This window comes from Schistocerca serialis, unplaced genomic scaffold, assembly GCF_023864345.2.
Source record: "Schistocerca serialis cubense isolate TAMUIC-IGC-003099 unplaced genomic scaffold, iqSchSeri2.2 HiC_scaffold_1122, whole genome shotgun sequence".
NCBI classification, from domain to species: domain Eukaryota; kingdom Metazoa; phylum Arthropoda; class Insecta; order Orthoptera; family Acrididae; genus Schistocerca; species Schistocerca serialis.
The window spans coordinates 7,501-25,000 of record NW_026047318.1 but is presented as its reverse complement, the minus strand read 5'-3'; the positions used below and the strand labels follow the sequence as shown (position 1 = coordinate 25,000).

Genomic DNA, 17,500 nt, shown 5'->3' with positions numbered 1-17,500 from the left:
CGCAGAACCTACCATCGACAGTTGATAAGGCAGACATTTGAAAGATGCGTCGCCGGTACGAGGACCGTGCGATCAGCCCTAAGTTATTCAGAGTCACCAAGGCAAACGGACCGGACGAGCCGACCGATTGGTTTTGATCTAATAAAAGCGTCCCTTCCATCTCTGGTCGGGACTCTGTTTGCATGTATTAGCTCTAGAATTACCACAGTTATCCAAGTAACGTGGGTACGATCTAAGGAACCATAACTGATTTAATGAGCCATTCGCGGTTTCACCTTAATGCGGCTTGTACTGAGACATGCATGGCTTAATCTTTGAGACAAGCATATGACTACTGGCAGGATCAACCAGGGAGCTGCGTCAACTAGAGCTGAGCAGCCGGCCGCCCGGGAGTGTGTCCCGGGGGCCCGCGCGAACACGCAAGCGTCCGCTCAATTATTCTGCAAACAGGAGGAGGCTGAGCTCCCCTGCACAACACACCTCGAAACCCTCTCAGGTCCCGGCGGCGCGCAGCGCCGTCCTAAGTACTTGGTCGGGTTCGAGAGAGGCGCAATCGCCCGGAGTTAGGCGAGTAGACGCTTTAGGTGCGACCACCCGTGCTCCCAACTGAGCTTGCCGCTGCCGACAGAGGCCCGGGAGCGTGCTGTCGTGGCATTGCCGGCGGGAGACAACACGCGCCACCTACGGTGACCGGCAGCTCCAACGCCAGCGCCACAGAAGGACAAAAGCCCTACTTGGGTGCCGAAGCGAACTCTCCCAGCACAGCGCACGCGCCAACACGTCCGCACAGCTGCGATACAAACCACCTGCGAGAACCGCTGGGGCGACCGAGCAGCAGACGGCGTCGCGGCGCCGAGCGCCGGGCGGCGGCGCATCCTCAGCGCACAAAGTCCTCAATCGGACCAGCACACTGCAGATGGCCACCGCGCTTCGCACCGGGCCCGCGAGGACCTACTTTGGCCGCAAGGCGCCGCGAGCAGGGGGCGCCGGCGCGCAGCTGCGCCGCCTGCCGCGTCCGTCGGCCGGCGCGCCTGCCACCGGCCGCCCCCACCAGCCGGCTGTAGCGCGTGCGCCCACGCACCGCGCTGCCAGCACGCCGGGCGGCCCCCCCTCACCGGCCGGGGACGGTCCCACCCAGCCACCGCCGCGTATCGCCTCACACCCAGATCCCCTTTCACGTTCGTGGGCATGGTGGGTCCCCTTTCACGTTCGTGGGCATGGTGGGTATCCCTGAAACAACCGGTTAATAGCTCGACCGATCGTCGCCAACACTGATTCACCTCTAGCGAGAACAACCGCACCACAACGGGTTACCGGTTGTTCATTTGCGTAACGTCACCAGCAAACGTACACGTCCATCGCCATTTGCAACGAGTATTGCATGCCTGTGTCAGGTGTCACAACACACTACGTCTGCCCACATAGACGCAACAACATGTGCACGCCTAGAGAACACGTGGAAGGTAGACCCCGTACGTATGCGGTGTCCATTGCGCGAACGACTGTCAGCCCGCCTCTGCAGCATGTCGCAGATGTGGAACGCGGTGCAACATGCTATCACGGTGTGTGAGAAGAGACGACTACGTCCGAATACACGCTCCACTACATCAACAGACTGCTCATGCTGATCGCCATCCAGGGCGTCCGTTCCTCCCACACGTCTGTATGGCGTACCACACTGCAATCCAGCTCTTATAGGGAGACGACACGTAGCTGCGTGCACAATATTTGGACTGTATGGTCCGCCGTTGCTAGGCGCTGTCGTCATACGGTCACATGGGCCACGATGTATCATTCAGTACATACGGAGCAATGTGCAGTACAGTTTGTGGGTTTTGCGTACATCGGCGGACAGGTGACAGGCCGTACCACAACGTAGGCTGAGTACGTCGGCATGCGAAGGGCATTGAACATGCAAACTTCTCACCGACCAGCTTGCGAAGGCAGGGGGGAAGGGGGGGGGGCATGTACGTCCTGCTGCTATCCACACTACAGTGTATAGCAGGAGCATGTGGAAAGTCAGCAACACCTGCAAGGTGTTTAACATGACGCGATACACAGGGGACCGGGCAGTGCGAGTAGCGAACTATATTGCGAGGGTTGCGGTTAGGCAACACTACACTACTTTAACGGGTTGCATAACAATTACAGAGCAGGTTCAGCGACAACGTGCGTCAGGTTAAGGCGCAATATAGTTTAGGTTACGGCGCACTTTAGGTTAGGTTAAGGCACATTATAGGTTAGGTTAAGGCACAACATGGGTTACGTTAAGGCACAACATGGGTTACGTTAAGGCACAACATGGGTTACGTTAAGGCACAACATGGGTTAGGTTAAGGCACAACATGGGTTAGGTTAAGGCACAACATGGGTTAGGTTAAGGCACAACATGGGTTAGGTTAAGGCACAACATGGGTTAGGTTAAGGCACAACATGGGTTAGGTTAAGGCACAACATGGGTTAGGTTAAGGCACAACATGGGTTAGGTTAAGGCACAACATGGGTTAGGTTAAGGCACAACATGGGTTAGGTTAAGGCACAACATGGGTTAGGTTAAGGCACAACATGGGTTAGGTTAAGGCACAACATGGGTTAGGTTAAGGCACAACATGGGTTAGGTTAAGGCACAACATGGGTTAGGTTAAGGCACAACATGGGTTAGGTTAAGGCACAACATGGGTTAGGTTAAGGCACAACATGGGTTAGGTTAAGGCACAACATGGGTTAGGTTAAGGCACAACATGGGTTAGGTTAAGGCACAACATGGGTTAGGTTAAGGCACAACATGGGTTAGGTTAAGGCACAACATGGGTTAGGTTAAGGCACAACATGGGTTAGGTTAAGGCACAACATGGGTTAGGTTAAGGCACACCATGGGTTAGGTTAAGGCACACCATGGGTTAGGTTAAGGCACAACATGGGTTAGGTTAAGGCACAACATGGGTTAGGTTAAGGCACAACATGGGTTAGGTTAAGGCACAACATGGGTTAGGTTAAGGCACAACATGGGTTAGGTTAAGGCACAACGTAGGTTAGGTTAAGGCACAACGTGGGTTAGGTTAAGGCACAACGTGGGTTAGGTTAAGGCACAACGTGGGTTAGGTTAAGGCACAACGTGGGTTAGGTTAAGGCACAACGTGGGTTAGGTTAAGGCACAACATGGGTTAGGTTAAGGCACACCATGGGTTAGGTTAAGGCACAACATGGGTTAGGTTAAGGCACAACATGGGTTAGGTTAAGGCACAACATGGGTTAGGTTAAGGCACAACGTAGGTTAGGTTAAGGCACAACGTGGGTTAGGTTAAGGCACAACATGGGTTAGGTTAAGGCACAACATGGGTTAGGTTAAGGCACAACATGGGTTAGGTTAAGGCACAACATGGGTTAGGTTAAGGCACAACATGGGTTAGGTTAAGGCACAACATGGGTTACGTTACGGCACAACATGGGTTACGTTACGGCACAACATGGGTTACGTTACGGCACAACATGGGTTACGTTACGGCACAACATGGGTTACGTTACGGCACAACATGGGTTACGTTACGGCACAAATTAGGTTAGGTTACGGCACAAATTAGGTTAGGTTAAGGCACAAATTAGGTTAGGTTAAGGCACAAATTAGGTTAGGTTAAGGCACAAATTAGGTTAGGTTAAGGCACAAATTAGGTTAGGTTAAGGCACAAATTAGGTTAGGTTAAGGCACAAATTAGGTTAGGTTAAGGCACGATATAGGTTAGGTTAAGGCACGATATAGGTTAGGTTAAGGCACGATATAGGTTAGGTTAAGGCACGATATAGGTTAGGTTAAGGCACGATATAGGTTAGGTTAAGGCACGATATAGGTTAGGTTAAGGCACGATATAGGTTAGGTTAAGGTACGATATAGGTTAGGTTAAGGTACGATATAGGTTAGGTTAAGGTACGATATAGGTTAGGTTAAGGTACGATATAGGTTAGGTTAAGGTACGATATAGGTTAGGTTAAGGTACGATATAGGTTAGGTTAAGGTACGATATAGGTTAGGTTAAGGTACGATATAGCGTAGGTTCAGATACACATTGTTGTAGGGAAAGGTGTATTGGGGGGGGGGGCGGCAGGTTCGTTGATAGTGATTATCGTAATTGGATGCCTGCGGTATTATCCGATTTGTCACGTCAGGATGCACTTTTGGCTCATGACAGGCGGCGCTCCGATTCCATGGTTGTGGCAGATCTGTGTCTTTCATTCCTGCCATTGTTTGTGTGCTGTGACAGGAGGCAGTATTGTGATGTTGGGTGCACCACTGTGTAGGACATGTGTGGGTGTTCGTGGCTTAGCTGAGCAATGTGCGGATGTCGGAAGGGTGGGATATTGTGTTTTCTGGGTGGACCTCCCGGTCTGGTAATGATAGTGTGGATTGTGTCATGTGGCGGAGAGGATGCACTGGATGTTCTTCCATGCTGGTGGTTAGATATTGTGTGTGATAAGAGAGTAGTGTGTGATAAGAGTGTCTGGCTGACGTGTGGTTCTCATTGTGTGCAGAGTCTTTCAGCATGTATAGGGACGGTTGTATATATTATCTGTATTCTGATGGCTCTGCATCTATTACTAATCAGTGCCGTGTATACGGTTACTCTAGTTCCAGTCGAAACTGTTCTATCTCTGTACATTAGTGACACTGCGGCTCCACTATGTTGCCGCCCCTGTCGGCCGTTTCCCCCAGTGTATGGCTAATGATTATCAGCAATCAGTCTATTAGTCAATACCGGTAGTGTGACGACGTCAAATGTCCGGGATGGGGGAAGCTACACCCTTCCCGTGGGTCAGGGCCTAGAAAGACTCTTCCCACGCAGGAGACTCGGACTGTCGTTACTCTTCCGAGACATATATGTGCCCAGCGTTTTTTTGCGGCTGCGAGTGCAACGCCAGGAGGCTCGGACTGTCGTTACTCTTCCGAGATATATATTTGCCCAGCGTTTTTTGCGACTGCGAGTGCAACGCCCACGGGTGCCGACATGGATGGGGCGCTTCCTAGCTGATGGCTCAGCATGAGAATCCGTACAGTGAGCAATGCGATCGCGTCTGTAGCTTGTACGTGGTACAGCTCGCAGCTCATGAATAGGGACATTCGCATATATCATCTATCTATGTGGCCCTGTATCATTTACTAAACAGTGCCGTGAGACAACTGAACCATTAGTAAAGTACTGATGTACAGCAGAATGTTTGCCTTCCACCAAAGGACGAGTATCGACTCTACCCCAGCGTTGCCACCGCAGGAAACGGTCTTTGGAAAAACTACCCCCACACCGTCACCATTGTGCGGGGGTACGGACCCTCTATATCCTCAGAGGAGCACTCTTTGCCACCGGGCGTCAGGTCTCGCGGCCTGCCGCCCAGTGCCCACGGGGAACCGCGTGGAGGTGGTGCCGCCGTAGCATCCGCTTACAATGGGCATCAGCCGGCGCACGTTTCCCCTGTGATTAGCAGGGTCCACAGCACTCGGCTCGGGCTAGCCAGGCCTTGCCCATCGTCGAGCCCGGAATGTTCCGGGTTCTTGGCCTAGAGTCAGTCGCCTTTTAGTCGTCCCCGACCCATGAGTCGGTGTCAGTATCATTACTGCTTGCCTCTGGTGTCGTGTCGGGGTCTCGGAGCATTCCTGCTCTTTCCCTTACGAGTTCCAGAGCTCTCGTTTGCAAGTATCGTTCTAGAGCCAAAGCAGCTATTGCAGAGGCAAGATTGTTGAGCGCTCCCCAGTGCTCTCTGCTCCGAAGAAGCGCTCGAACATCTCTGTTAGGGGGCAGTCTGCCATCCCGTGCATCAGCGAAATGTGGGCAGTCCCACAGAGCGTGCTCCGGGGATCCTTCCTCGCCGCAGTCACAGTCCGTTGTTTCTCTCTTGCCAGTCCTGCACAAGTAGGTGGAAAATGGGCCATGTCCCGTCAAGAAGTGCACCAGTCCCCGTGAGGGTTTCAGAAACCGGAGTCTCATCCGCTCTCTCACGTTGGGGAATATGCGGTGCACGCGCCTGCTGGTGCGGAGCGCGTCCCACCTCTGCTGCCACTCATCAAGGAGCCAGTTCCGGACTTCAGCAACGCTGTCTGCCGGTCGGCCTAAGATGTTGTTGACCCCTTCCGGATTGCCCTTCCGGAGCCAATACAGCGCACCCCTTTCCCTGACCAGTAGGTCAAGTGGGGGGATTGCCGTGATGACAAGTAACGCATCAGCGGATGTCGTGCTGTATGCTCCGGTGAGGCGCACCAGCGCTTGGCGCTGTAGCCTCCTCACCGCCGCCGCAGGTTTTCTCTTTCTCAATCTATGAGCCCAAACACTCGATCCGTAAGCCGTGATGGCTACCAGAATGCTCGAGTGATACAGCCTTAGTGTATGCAGTGGCAGGTGGTATTGCCTGTTTGCAATGCTGGCTATTTTGTGGAATAGGGCTTGGCCTTTGCGACATACGAACTCGATGTGCGCCGTGAACAGCCTGGACTCGTCAAGGTGAATCCCCAGGTACCTTGTCATGTAAGTTCGCCTGATTGCTCCATTGTTGGCTCCTCCAGCTATTCGGAGCAAGGGATCACGCGCCAATCGGCCGCGCAGCATGACATACACAGTCTTCTCTGCAGACAGCTTCAGCTTCACCCTCTGGCACCACTCCTGTAGTGCATTTAACGCTGCATTGCAGTTTGCTTCTAGTATTGCCCGAGAATCACCTTCTATCACTAGAAGAATGTCATCAGCGTACGCCACCACGCCTCGCACTTGTCGCAGTTCCCCAAGTTCCTCCAGCACAGGTTCCAAACCCACGTCCCAGAATATGGGACCGCAGACTGAGCCCTGTGGGCATCCCTTAGTGATCAACTTCTCAACCGCCCGCCCCGGGCACCGCAAGACCGCCCGCCGGTGTCGGCAGTAGTCAAGCAGGCACCGGTACAGGGGCCCAGGACATTCCAACTTCCTTAGGCTGTCGAACAGAGCCGGCCACCATAGGTTATCGAAAGCCCCGGCGATGTCGACCATTATCCCCGCAACGTACTTAGCGGTAGATGTGTCCACTAGCGACATTGCCTTGTTTATAGCATCTTCTGTACACAGGCCCCTCCTGAATCCGTACTGGTCGGGACTTCGTCCCCTAAGCTCCCGGTGTTGCTCTAGCCGGAGGCATAGGAGCTTCTCCTGGAGCTTGGCCATGGAGTTCAAGAGACAGATTGGTCGGTACGATTTCGGCACTTCTGGATCCTTGTCATCACCCTTTCGCAGTATAACCACTTCAGCAGTCTTCCACGACTCTGGTACCCGTCCCTGTCGCAAACACTCGTTGTAGAGGTTTGTCAGGTAAGGGCAGATCTCCGCGCATAAGGCTTGAAGAGCCTCTGCAGCGAGACCATCTTGTCCCGTCGCCTTCTTTCGGCGCAATTCGAGAATGGCTATGGTAACTTCACGTTCAGTGAATGGAGCAACTGGCGTCTCATTGGCATACGCCTCATTGAGTTGTCTCCTCATATTCCCCTGTTCCTCATTCTCATCTTCGCTACTATCATCTGGCAACAAGGTGCTCATAAGTAGCTCGGCTGACTCCTGCCAGTCCCTGGTGTGGCTGCCATCATTCTTCCTTAGGGTTGACAGGACCGTCGGTGACCGAACTTTCGATGCGGCAATTCTGTACGGCGTTCCCCAGGGGTCAGCCGCCAGACTGTCACGAACGAAAGACTGCCAACTCTCAATCCGTACCGTGTGCAGCGTCCGCTTAAACACCGCCTTGGCCCGCCTGTACCGCGCAAGCGTGGCCTCACGCATGTGATCGCCTATGCTGCGCTGGTATTGCCGCCGCGCCCTTCTGCATTCGCGTCGGAGACGTTGCAGCTCAGGGTTCCAAGGCGCTTTAGGCGTTTTCCCTGTATGGGCTAACGGGACTGCGCCCGTTGCTGCTGTCTGTATAGCCCTCGTCAGATCCTCTGCAGCTTTATCCACGTCCACAACGCGATCCATTGGCCAATTCGGTATCACTAGATTTCCTCTTAGTCGATCCCAATCAGCCTTGCGCCAGTTGTACTTGACGATGCCGTTCACCTGGTCTTGTGGAGGAGGCTCCCCATCATAGGCTACAGTGAAAGTGATCAGATTGTGATCACTTAGTGTCGTTCCCCGCCATACCTTCCAATTCTCCGCCCGGAGATGTACGTGTGCACTCTTGAGTGTCACATCTATGTTTGAGGTCGCTCCCCGGCGACCTTCAAAAGTTGGTGGGAAGTTTGGTCGGTTCAACACTTCTAGTCCGAGCTCGAGAATTGCTTCAGCGAGTCTCTCACCTCGCCTAGCGGCGCGTCGCGCGCCGAGAGGCGTGATGTCACTGTGCCATAGGGGTGACATGGCGTTTGCGTCCATTGTGCAAATGAGCAAGTCATTGCGATAGAACCCAACCGCCTCTTTTAACTGGTCAATATACGGCCTTTCTCTATGCCTGTACTGAAAGTACATGTTCAGCACGAAAAAGGTGAAATCGCCAGTGTTTATTTCGGCTAACACCATGCATCTGTTGCTAATGTGCGCCACTTTCACTGCTCTCAGAGATCGATTTAGCACAACGATTGCTGCCATAGGGTGCTCTCCCCCTGCCAGGATCTGAGCTGTATTCGGCATATACAGGATCTTTCCGTCTTTAGAGTATGGCTCCTGTAGACATAAAATGTCTAAAGACTCCTCCTCCGCTCGGCGTCGCACCTCGCGCATCACCGCTTGCGATCGCGCGCAGTTCAGCTGTCCTATTTTAACCGACACGGGCATTGTGATGTTTCACAGTCCGGTCGGCAACAGGTGAGGCGGCAGCCGGTAAGGAGACGGTTGACGAGAGGTCTTGTCTCCCATAGTCTGTCCGCTGGATTTTACGTTGTGTGAGGATTTTGTAAAATTCACACTCTTTTCCTGGCGTTACGCAATTGCGATTTCGCTTTTTGCACGGAATGCAGACCGGTTGGTTCCCCGCTTTTCGACAATCCTTCCTCATGTGGCCGTTTTCGCCACAGTGCCCGCATGTTATTATACTCGGGTCCTGCTTGCAGAACCTTGCCGAGTGGTTTACATCTTGGCACCGCGTGCAGACAGCCAAGTCTAGGTAGTCATCAACTGGCATGGACTCGAAGCCCATGTACAGTCTTTTCTGCCTAAGAATGGCAACTCTGAGTTTGGGGCTTACTTCCACCACGAGATGTGATGTTTGTTTGCCCTTTGGTCCAGTCCGGAACTTCGGCTTAAACTCCTGGCGGAATTGTGTTTCCGAAAGTCCCCCAAGGTCGTTTTGCTTTCTAGTTAGCTCAACCACAGTTTCATTCTTCATGACGCAAGGTACATGATATATGATTATCTGCGGATTGAGCTTCTTCGGCAGTTCGCATTTCAAAGCTTCTGTCAGTTTGTTATTAGCGAGAAGTTTTTGACGATCAGTCTCAGACGCCACGTCAACGATGAGCGTCGGGCCGTTTGTGGTGACCCGTGAGAACTTCACACCATCCACTTCTGGCTTGACCAGGGAGGTGAACTTTTTTCTCACTTCTGCTCCGCTTTCGTTTGCCTTTGACTTGATGAAGAGCGTAGCCTTCTCAGTCTGGGCTCTTGTTATCATCGCCTGCGTTTTCCGTTCTGTCGAGGGTAGAGCGGCGGCAACTTGTGCAAAGGTCTTTGGCGGCGCCGGGGGCACCGCTTTCGTCCTCGCCAGCTCCTCCTCCAAGGCGTCCACCCTTCCTGTGAGGGCCGACTGCGCCATAGCCCAGTCAAACAACTTTGCTCTCAGTTGTCTCTTGAGGTCACTTAGATTTTTCTCCTCCACCAGTTGCCCCGGTTTTAGAGAGTCGTCTACGAGTTCAAGGACGTCCTCGAGCCGCGTCGCGATAAGCTGTATGGTCGCAAGATCGCTGGGGCTTGCCTTGTATGGGGACTTGCCGTCCTCGACTGGGCCGCTGGGCTCTTGCCCGGCTACCTGCGCCGAGTCCGGCTGCTTGTTCTTCTTCCGCCTCTTCTTCTGTCGAGTCCCGGGCTTGCGCCCTTCGGTTCCCGACATTGGCGTAGAGGCGCGGCTACTGCAGGCACTTTCACTGACTGGGCCGCTGGGCTGCTGCCCGGCTACCTGCGCCAGTTTCCGCGCACTTTTCACCGTTTCCGGCGGTTGAGTCTTCGGCCGTGTGGCCTCCGTCTCTCCCGCCGGGCGAGTCTGGGTGGACGTGCCAGCACCGACTGGGCCGCCGGGCTTCTGCCCAGCTACCTGCGCCAGCTTTGGCCCGCCCGCAGTCTTTCCCGCCGGCGGCGTCGTCGGCCGCGAGGCCTTCGTCTTCGCCTTCGGTTCGGACTTCCCCGTATCGCCATCCCCGACTGGGCCGCTGGGCTCGCGCCCGGCTACCTGCGCCGGTTCCGGCTTATCTCCCTCCTTGGGCGCCGTTCTTGGCGCCGGCTGGCGGGGTGGCGGCATTAGCTCGGTTGCAGCGTCAGCACTCTGCGATCTTTGCCGAAGCACTTTTCGCAGGTGTTTCCTCTGCTTCCTCAGCTTTGCCTTGCGGTCTTTCTCACTGTCACTTTCACTCGTGTCAGCAAGCGTCCGTGACAGCGTCTCGCTAGCGGCAGTCTTAGCGCTCCGCACACGGGGTGTCCGGAACTCCAATTCTGGCGCACTAAGCGCGGGGTCATGGTCTTGTGGTCTAGGGACCTCCGACTGCCCTTGTTTTGGGAGTTCGTCAGTACACGAGGTGTCCGACTCGCTCCCCGAATGGTTGGTGTGTTGACTCCGCGACGGCCCACCAGTTCCGTCGGGACAAGGTTGTTTGAGAGAGTCCATGTGGTTCCCACGAACAGCTAGGGATCTATGTTGTCCATCCAGGCGTCGCCCCGCACACCTGGGTAAGCCTTATACAACAGAGGGTCGGCCGGTCCTCTGAGGTGGCTGACTCATGACTGTTCACAACTCAACAGCCTTGCGCCCCATAGCCGCCAGCTAACGCAGAGGGTGAGGGGTGATTATAGAGATTGTCCTTCTCTTGCCCAGGCGGTTAAGCCAAGACACCGGTCCAAAACACGCACGACGTTCCACTGCGCGCCTCACAGCAGTCGTTGAAGTGCGTATCTCAGTTTACGGCCGTCGCTGGTAGCGCTTGCCAGCTCCGGGCTAGGGCACCCCGGGTTTGCCGAGCCCGTACGGCGACTGCATTAGCCTCCGTCCCTGTGGTCGTGGTCTTAGACCACTCAGGAGCATCCTCCTGTGGCAGCTCCTGGTGACTTCCGCGTTGTGGTGACCGTTGCCGGTCTCCCCTTCGCAGTTGTCCACCAAGGAATCCTCCGATCGAGGCCGAGACGCCGTCCGCGTTGCATTCTCTGAAGGCCAGAGAGCGCTTCGCAGTCAGGCGCCCTTCCCCGCGCGTGGACATCGGCCTGCTTCCACATTAGGTTCTCTGCAGTGAGAGACTTAGTTTCAGCAGGAACGATGACCGCCAGAACTCCCCACTGTGCTTATTGCGCCAACCGCCTGCGCCAACCACAGCCAACATTGCGTATGGCCGGCCGGCGCCGCTTAGTTGTCCGGACGTGGCCTGCCGAGCCGGGCGCAGCAGGGCCAGCGCCCGCCGCCAGCGTGGCCGCGAGAGAAGACCGCCAGTCAGAGACCGACCGCCCATCCCGCGCCAGCCAGCAGCGCGCGCACCGCCCAGCCGACGCGGCCTAGCGCAGCGCATCCGACACGGCAGCGCACCCGTGCGCAGCCCAGCCGGCGGACGAGCCCCGCAGCTACCCCGGCCAACCGCACCGCCGTCCGACATTTGCCGGGCGGAGCATGTGCGAGGCCGGCGCCGCAGCGAGAGCCCACCACCAGCGAGCCGCGCAGGACGCACCACCATGCGCATAAGGCAACTGCCGCGTGCCAACAGCTGTCGACACGCGTCGCTGCCACGCGCACATCCTACGTACGAGCTTGGATACTAGACTCACGAGTCCGACACCTACAAGCGCTCGCAGTAGGTGGAGGCGCACGAAGGGCGTGACAACCTCCATGTCGGGAGTTAACTCCCGTGGCACTTGTGTCTTGGAGCGATGCATCCCACGTCCGATAAGTCGAGCGCGGTAATACTTCGTTCCTGACGGTGAGGCGTGAAACTCCGTAGCGCACACAGGCAGAGACGGAGGCACGTCCTCGCAGAGAGACACTATACCATTCAGACTTGCGCCCGACAGGTTTGCAGCCTCTGCAGGAGACATACGCAGCATGGCTGATGCATTACGAAATGTCCTTACGGGAAAGCGGCGCCCGCCACACCCCGGCCGGAGCCGGGGCGCAGCAAGCGCCGCTAACGCAAAAGCGGCGCCCGCCGCACCCCGGCCAAGGCCAAGAGCACGGCAAGCGCCGCCAACGTGAAAGCGGCGCCCACCGCACCCCGGCCGGAGCCAAGAGCGCAGCAGACGCCGCCAACGCAAAAGCGGCGCCCGCCGCACCCCGGCCGGAGCCAAGAGCACAGCAAGCGCCGCCACAGCCAAAGCGGCGCCCGCCGCGCCCCGGCCGGAGCCAGAGCACAGCAAGCGCCGCCAACGCAAAAGCGGCACCCGCCACACCCCGGCCAAGGCCAAGAGCACAGCAGGCGCCGCCAAAGCAAAAGCGGCGCCCACCGCACCCCGGCCGGAGCCAAGAGCACAGCAAGCGCCGCCAACGCAAAAGCGGCGCCCGCCGCACCCCGGCCGGAGCCAGAGCACAGCAAGCGCCGCAGAAGCGAGCAAGTGCCATTCGCCAGTGAGCAAGGATACTAGACACAAGTGTCCGACACCTTAGCGCCCACGGCGAGCGGAGTGCGAGACTCGGCTTGGAGAGGCCGGTTGCCCAGTCCCTCTGCGTCTTCGCCTGCACCCCGCACGGGAGTCGCCCTTCTCTCATTGGTTTCACCGGTTGCCCGGCTACTCACATCTTACACCACGGGAAGGTTGAGAGATCGGACATTTAGCCGCCCGTCTTCTACCAGTATTGGTGGACTCCACCACTGGTTAGACAGCATAACGGCCTTCGTAAGATAGTAGATAGGGACAGCGGGAATCTCGTTAATCCATTCATGCGCGTCACTAATTAGATGACGAGGCATTTGGCTATCATAGCCGTCTTTATTCACAAGCAGTGAATAATACAAAAGTGAAAAACCCTTACAGTGGGTGTACAAGGTGTTACACTATAAATATATATAAAAAGAAAACACACTTATGTATACACACTAACTAGGACAAAGATGGGGATTATGCCTGAGAGAGCCAGGCAGCAGCTAAGGGGTTGAACACACCCTAACCAACGCCGGTGCGGGGCATCGTGCGGCGGCGAGGCGCAGTCATGGTGTCGAAACGCCGTGCCGCCATAATGCTGCCCAGAAGAACTCGTGTGGCTATGGTTGAGAGGTGGCCCTTTACCACGCCCACCTCCTGCAGTGCTCTGGCAGAAGCTGGGGACCAGACCCCACGCCAGTTGATGGTCGCCGACGTGGTGGTGATGTCCTGGGCCGCCGGGAAGAGCTTGCGCACCTCCTCATGGACAGCCTGCCTGTCATAGGCCGCAATCTTTTCACGATGACATCGATCGAGGTCGAGGGTGTCACCGACCACCTGTGCGTCGATGATGACTGCCGCTCCTTCACGGGCTGCCACGATATCCGGCTTTCTTAATCCTTCAGTTGTACGAAGGTGAGGCTCCTCCAAAACACTGAAGCCCCTTTGGCGTAGGCCTCGCGCCAGATAAGACGCCACTGCGTCGTGTCTGGCAATGCGAGCCCCATCGCTCCTCCAACATTGCTGGATAACGTGGTTAGCCGTCTCCGTCGCGTTGCAGCCACCACGACACCTGGTGTCACCCTCCCTGCCACGCAGGAGTCGTGCCTTGGTGGGCAAGGCATTAATCCTGGCACGTAGACAGGAGATAAAATCACGGCCTGTGACGAACTGCCGGGTGGTGGATACCCAGCAGTGCTGCCCGGGTGTTTGGGCAGACTTACGTAATGCAGAGCCATCAACTGAGGAGTGGAGGCGCTCGGCCCAACACCGGCCCAGTTGGTAACTGGACTTAATCACGTCCCCACGCCATTGCAAGGCGTTGTCCAGTTGGCAGATTTCACGTCGCAGCAAGTCCTGGGAAGAATCGTCCACAGCCACACCTAAACCCTGTATCTTCGCCAGCCTCCTCCTTCGAAGAAGTGGACCAAGCCAGCGGGCTGATGGAACCCCCAGGCCCCCATGAGTTATTGGGGCATGGAAGTATCCAACAGGTGTATCCGCTGGGAGACGCAGCCAAGTTCGAACAGCTGCCCGCACACAGACATCCAGGGATGTGAGGGCCCCCAGACGAGTTCTCCCCAAGGCCAGACCATGGTAAATACCCGGGAGGATTACGGACCGAAGGGAATACAGTCTCTGCTGAGGCTTTAGTGGAGCACGCTTAATGATGTCAAGCTGCTTCTCGACCTCCCGCCGAGGATGGAACAAACTTCGTCCGCCGGTGGTGAATTGCAGTCCCAAATACTTAAATGTATCTTCCATCGCCAGTGCTGGAATGTTCTGGACACCAGCACGAAAGATGACTGTCTCGTCGACCTTGGTCTTCTTCTCCCGGCCTGATGACACCAGGGCGAGAGAGAAGCACTTTCGTGGGTTGACCTCAAGGCCGAGGTCACCCAAGGCCGACGTGGCGATGGTAAGAAGTTCCTGCAATCCATCACGAGTCTCGGCGAACAGCAGGAGGTCGTCGGCGAATGCAGCAGCATTTACTCGCCGTCCGAGAATGCGTGCCCCAACATGCTCAGGGAGACGGGATAAGAGGATGTCTACTGCCATGTTAAAAAGGATGGGGGACAGAGGGTCACCCTGCCGAACACCCCTCGAAGGCCGCACCAGATCGGACGACTTCCCACCAGCGCAGATAACCGTCGATCCCGCCCCATAGCACCCCTGGATGTAGTCAACGAACTCGACCGGCAGGCCATGGGCCCTCAGCACAGGGCCAAGGGCCCCATGGGCAAGCGAGCCGAAGGCCTTTGACACATCCAGGGACGCCAAGTACAGCGAACCGGCGGCCCTCCGCGCCTGAGTCATCGCCAGATCCAGGATAAAGGTGTTATGAAGCATCCCATCCTGAGGGATGAAAGCCCGCTGACGACCATCCAAAGTACAGAAGCGCATAAGGCGGCCAACCAGAACCTTGTGGAAGGCTCTGGTTAGCACCGAGCACACTGTAATCGGACGGAAGTCAGCAGGGGATGCTGCGGCGGTCCTCTTGGGGAGCAGGGTGGTCCTGGCCTGAAGGAGACGGGATGGAAGGGAACGGGAAAGGAGAAGGATATTCAGGATTTTAAGTAAAACCTCCCGGGGAAGGCGACGTAATTGGGCCGGTGTAAGACCATCTGGGCCTGCAGCGGAGCTTCGAGGTGGTAGGGCAGTAGCCGCTTCTTCCGCAGTGATGGGAGCCCATAGTTTGTGGAAGGGTACCATCTTTGAGAACGGCAACAGCCTGTCGGACAGGCCCTCACCCCGGGGAGGCCGAGACCTGACACGAGGTGGGGCAAAGAGGTCTGTCCAATACTCAATCAGCCCCGGGATGGACGGGGGCTGATGCAGAAGAGTGCCCTCAAGGAGCCCGTTGATACAACGTGCCGGATTTTTCTTGAAGGCACGCTGGACCACTGCATATTCCCACCTTCGTCGAGCACGCTTCCGCTCTGGAGGCTGTTGAATCCGTATGTTTGCAGCTTGATGGACAGCTGGTTCCATGCTCCCTAACTCATCCAAAGCAGGTAGCAACATTGCTCGGATAGTGTCCCGGCTAGTGGTAGGACCAAGAGCCAGAAGAGCGTCAAGAGAGCGAAATCGGCGGCCCGATGGAGGGAGTTCAGAAACAAAGGACCAGATGGCAAGGTCAACGCTATCCCCCTGAGGTGGAACGTGTGGTACAGGGGATCCGTCACCAGGCTCAGCCGCAGCGTCATGAGAACCATGAGCACTACTGGGGAGCTCGGCGACAAACCTTGCCACCATGTCCCGATAGGACTTCGTCCTACGCTGGCACTTGATGGACTCCAGCGTTCGAGCAGGAAAGGCCTTGGCGAGTTCCTGGTTAAAGAACTTGCAACCGTGGATGGTCAGGGTTGCTTCGGCATGGGCCAAACGCAAGAGTTCTTCTTCAGACCACCTGGCCTTCTTCCTCCCCGTCTGTATCTCCGCGTTGACTGCAGATGGATGAGCATGGCGCCGATGAACACCGAGCCCGGTCTTGGTGGAAAAAGACCGCGAGCAATCGGGGCAGACTATGGGGAGCGGCGCTCGACCCGCATCGGTTGGCTGGCTGGGCGGCTCATCAGCTGGCACAGGCGCTCCAGTGGGAGGCCTGGTACCACGTTTACTTCTTGTTGTAGGGCCAGCTGGAGCAAAGGCACGAGGGGAGGCAACCCCCGTACCCTAAACACACCCTGCTCTGTCGGTCGAGGAACTTTGGGAGACTTATGCCAAGGCATAACCTTCCTCAGAACCTCTCACGACCCCCGCCACGTGAAGGCCAGAGCTAGGATTTCCCACCGAGAGGCTAAGCGAACCATCGCCCACTCAACACCACTAGGATGCTAAGGAGTGGACCGAGAGGATCCGTATATGACGCATCATGTGAGCATTTGGAGAGAGTCATAGTTACTCCCGCCGTTTACCCGCGCTTGCTTGAATTTCTTCACGTTGACATTCAGAGCACTGGGCAGAAATCACATTGCGTCAACACCCGCTAGGGCCATCGCAATGCTTTGTTTTAATTAGACAGTCGGATTCCCCCAGTCCGTGCCAGTTCTGAGTTGATCGTTGAATGGCGGCCGAAGAGAATCCGCGCACCCGCGCGCCCCCGGAGGAGCACGCTAAGGCGGACGCGGCCTCGCAGCAAGGAAGATCCGTGGGAGGCCAAGGCACGGGACCGAGCTCGGATCCTGCACGCAGGTTGAAGCACCGGGGCGCGAACGCCGCGCAGGCGCGCGCATCCTGCACCGCCGGCCAGCACGAGGCCGACCAACGGCGAGAGCAGACCACGCCCGCGCTAAACGCCCGCACTTACCGGCACCCCTACGGCACTCACCTCGCCCAGGCCCGGCACGTTAGCGCTGACCCACTTCCCGACCAAGCCCGACACGCCCCGATCCTCAGAGCCAATCCTTATCCCGAAGTTACGGATCCAATTTGCCGACTTCCCTTACCTACATTATTCTATCGACTAGAGGCTCTTCACCTTGGAGACCTGCTGCGGATATGGGTACGAACCGGCGCGACACCTCCACGTGGCCCTCTCCCGGATTTTCAAGGTCCGAGGGGAAGATCGGGACACCGCCGCAACTGCGGTGCTCTTCGCGTTCCAAACCCTATCTCCCTGCTAGAGGATTCCAGGGAACTCGAACGCTCATGCAGAAAAGAAAACTCTTCCCCGATCTCCCGACGGCGTCTCCGGGTCCTTTTGGGTTACCCCGACGAGCATCTCTAAAAGAGGGGCCCGACTT

General features: G+C 56.5%; 1 protein-coding gene and 1 non-coding gene across 2 annotated transcripts in view; one reads left to right on the top strand and one right to left on the bottom strand.

The window, feature by feature from the left end:
• LOC126432095 (small subunit ribosomal RNA) overlaps positions 1 to 354 on the bottom strand; it is a 1,909-nt gene extending 1,555 nt beyond the window's left edge. Inside the window, exon 1 of the ribosomal RNA XR_007577875.1 lies at positions 1 to 354. This exon is cut by the window's left edge and continues 1,555 nt beyond it. This is a non-coding gene — a ribosomal RNA (small subunit ribosomal RNA).
• Positions 355 to 12,241: 11,887 nt separating this feature from the next.
• On the top strand, positions 12,242 to 12,745 carry LOC126432090 (atherin-like). Its single transcript, XM_050090440.1, has one exon. The coding sequence runs from the start codon at positions 12,242 to 12,244 to the stop codon at positions 12,743 to 12,745; it is 504 nt and encodes a 167-aa protein (XP_049946397.1).
• The last annotated feature ends 4,755 nt before the right edge of the window (positions 12,746 to 17,500 follow it).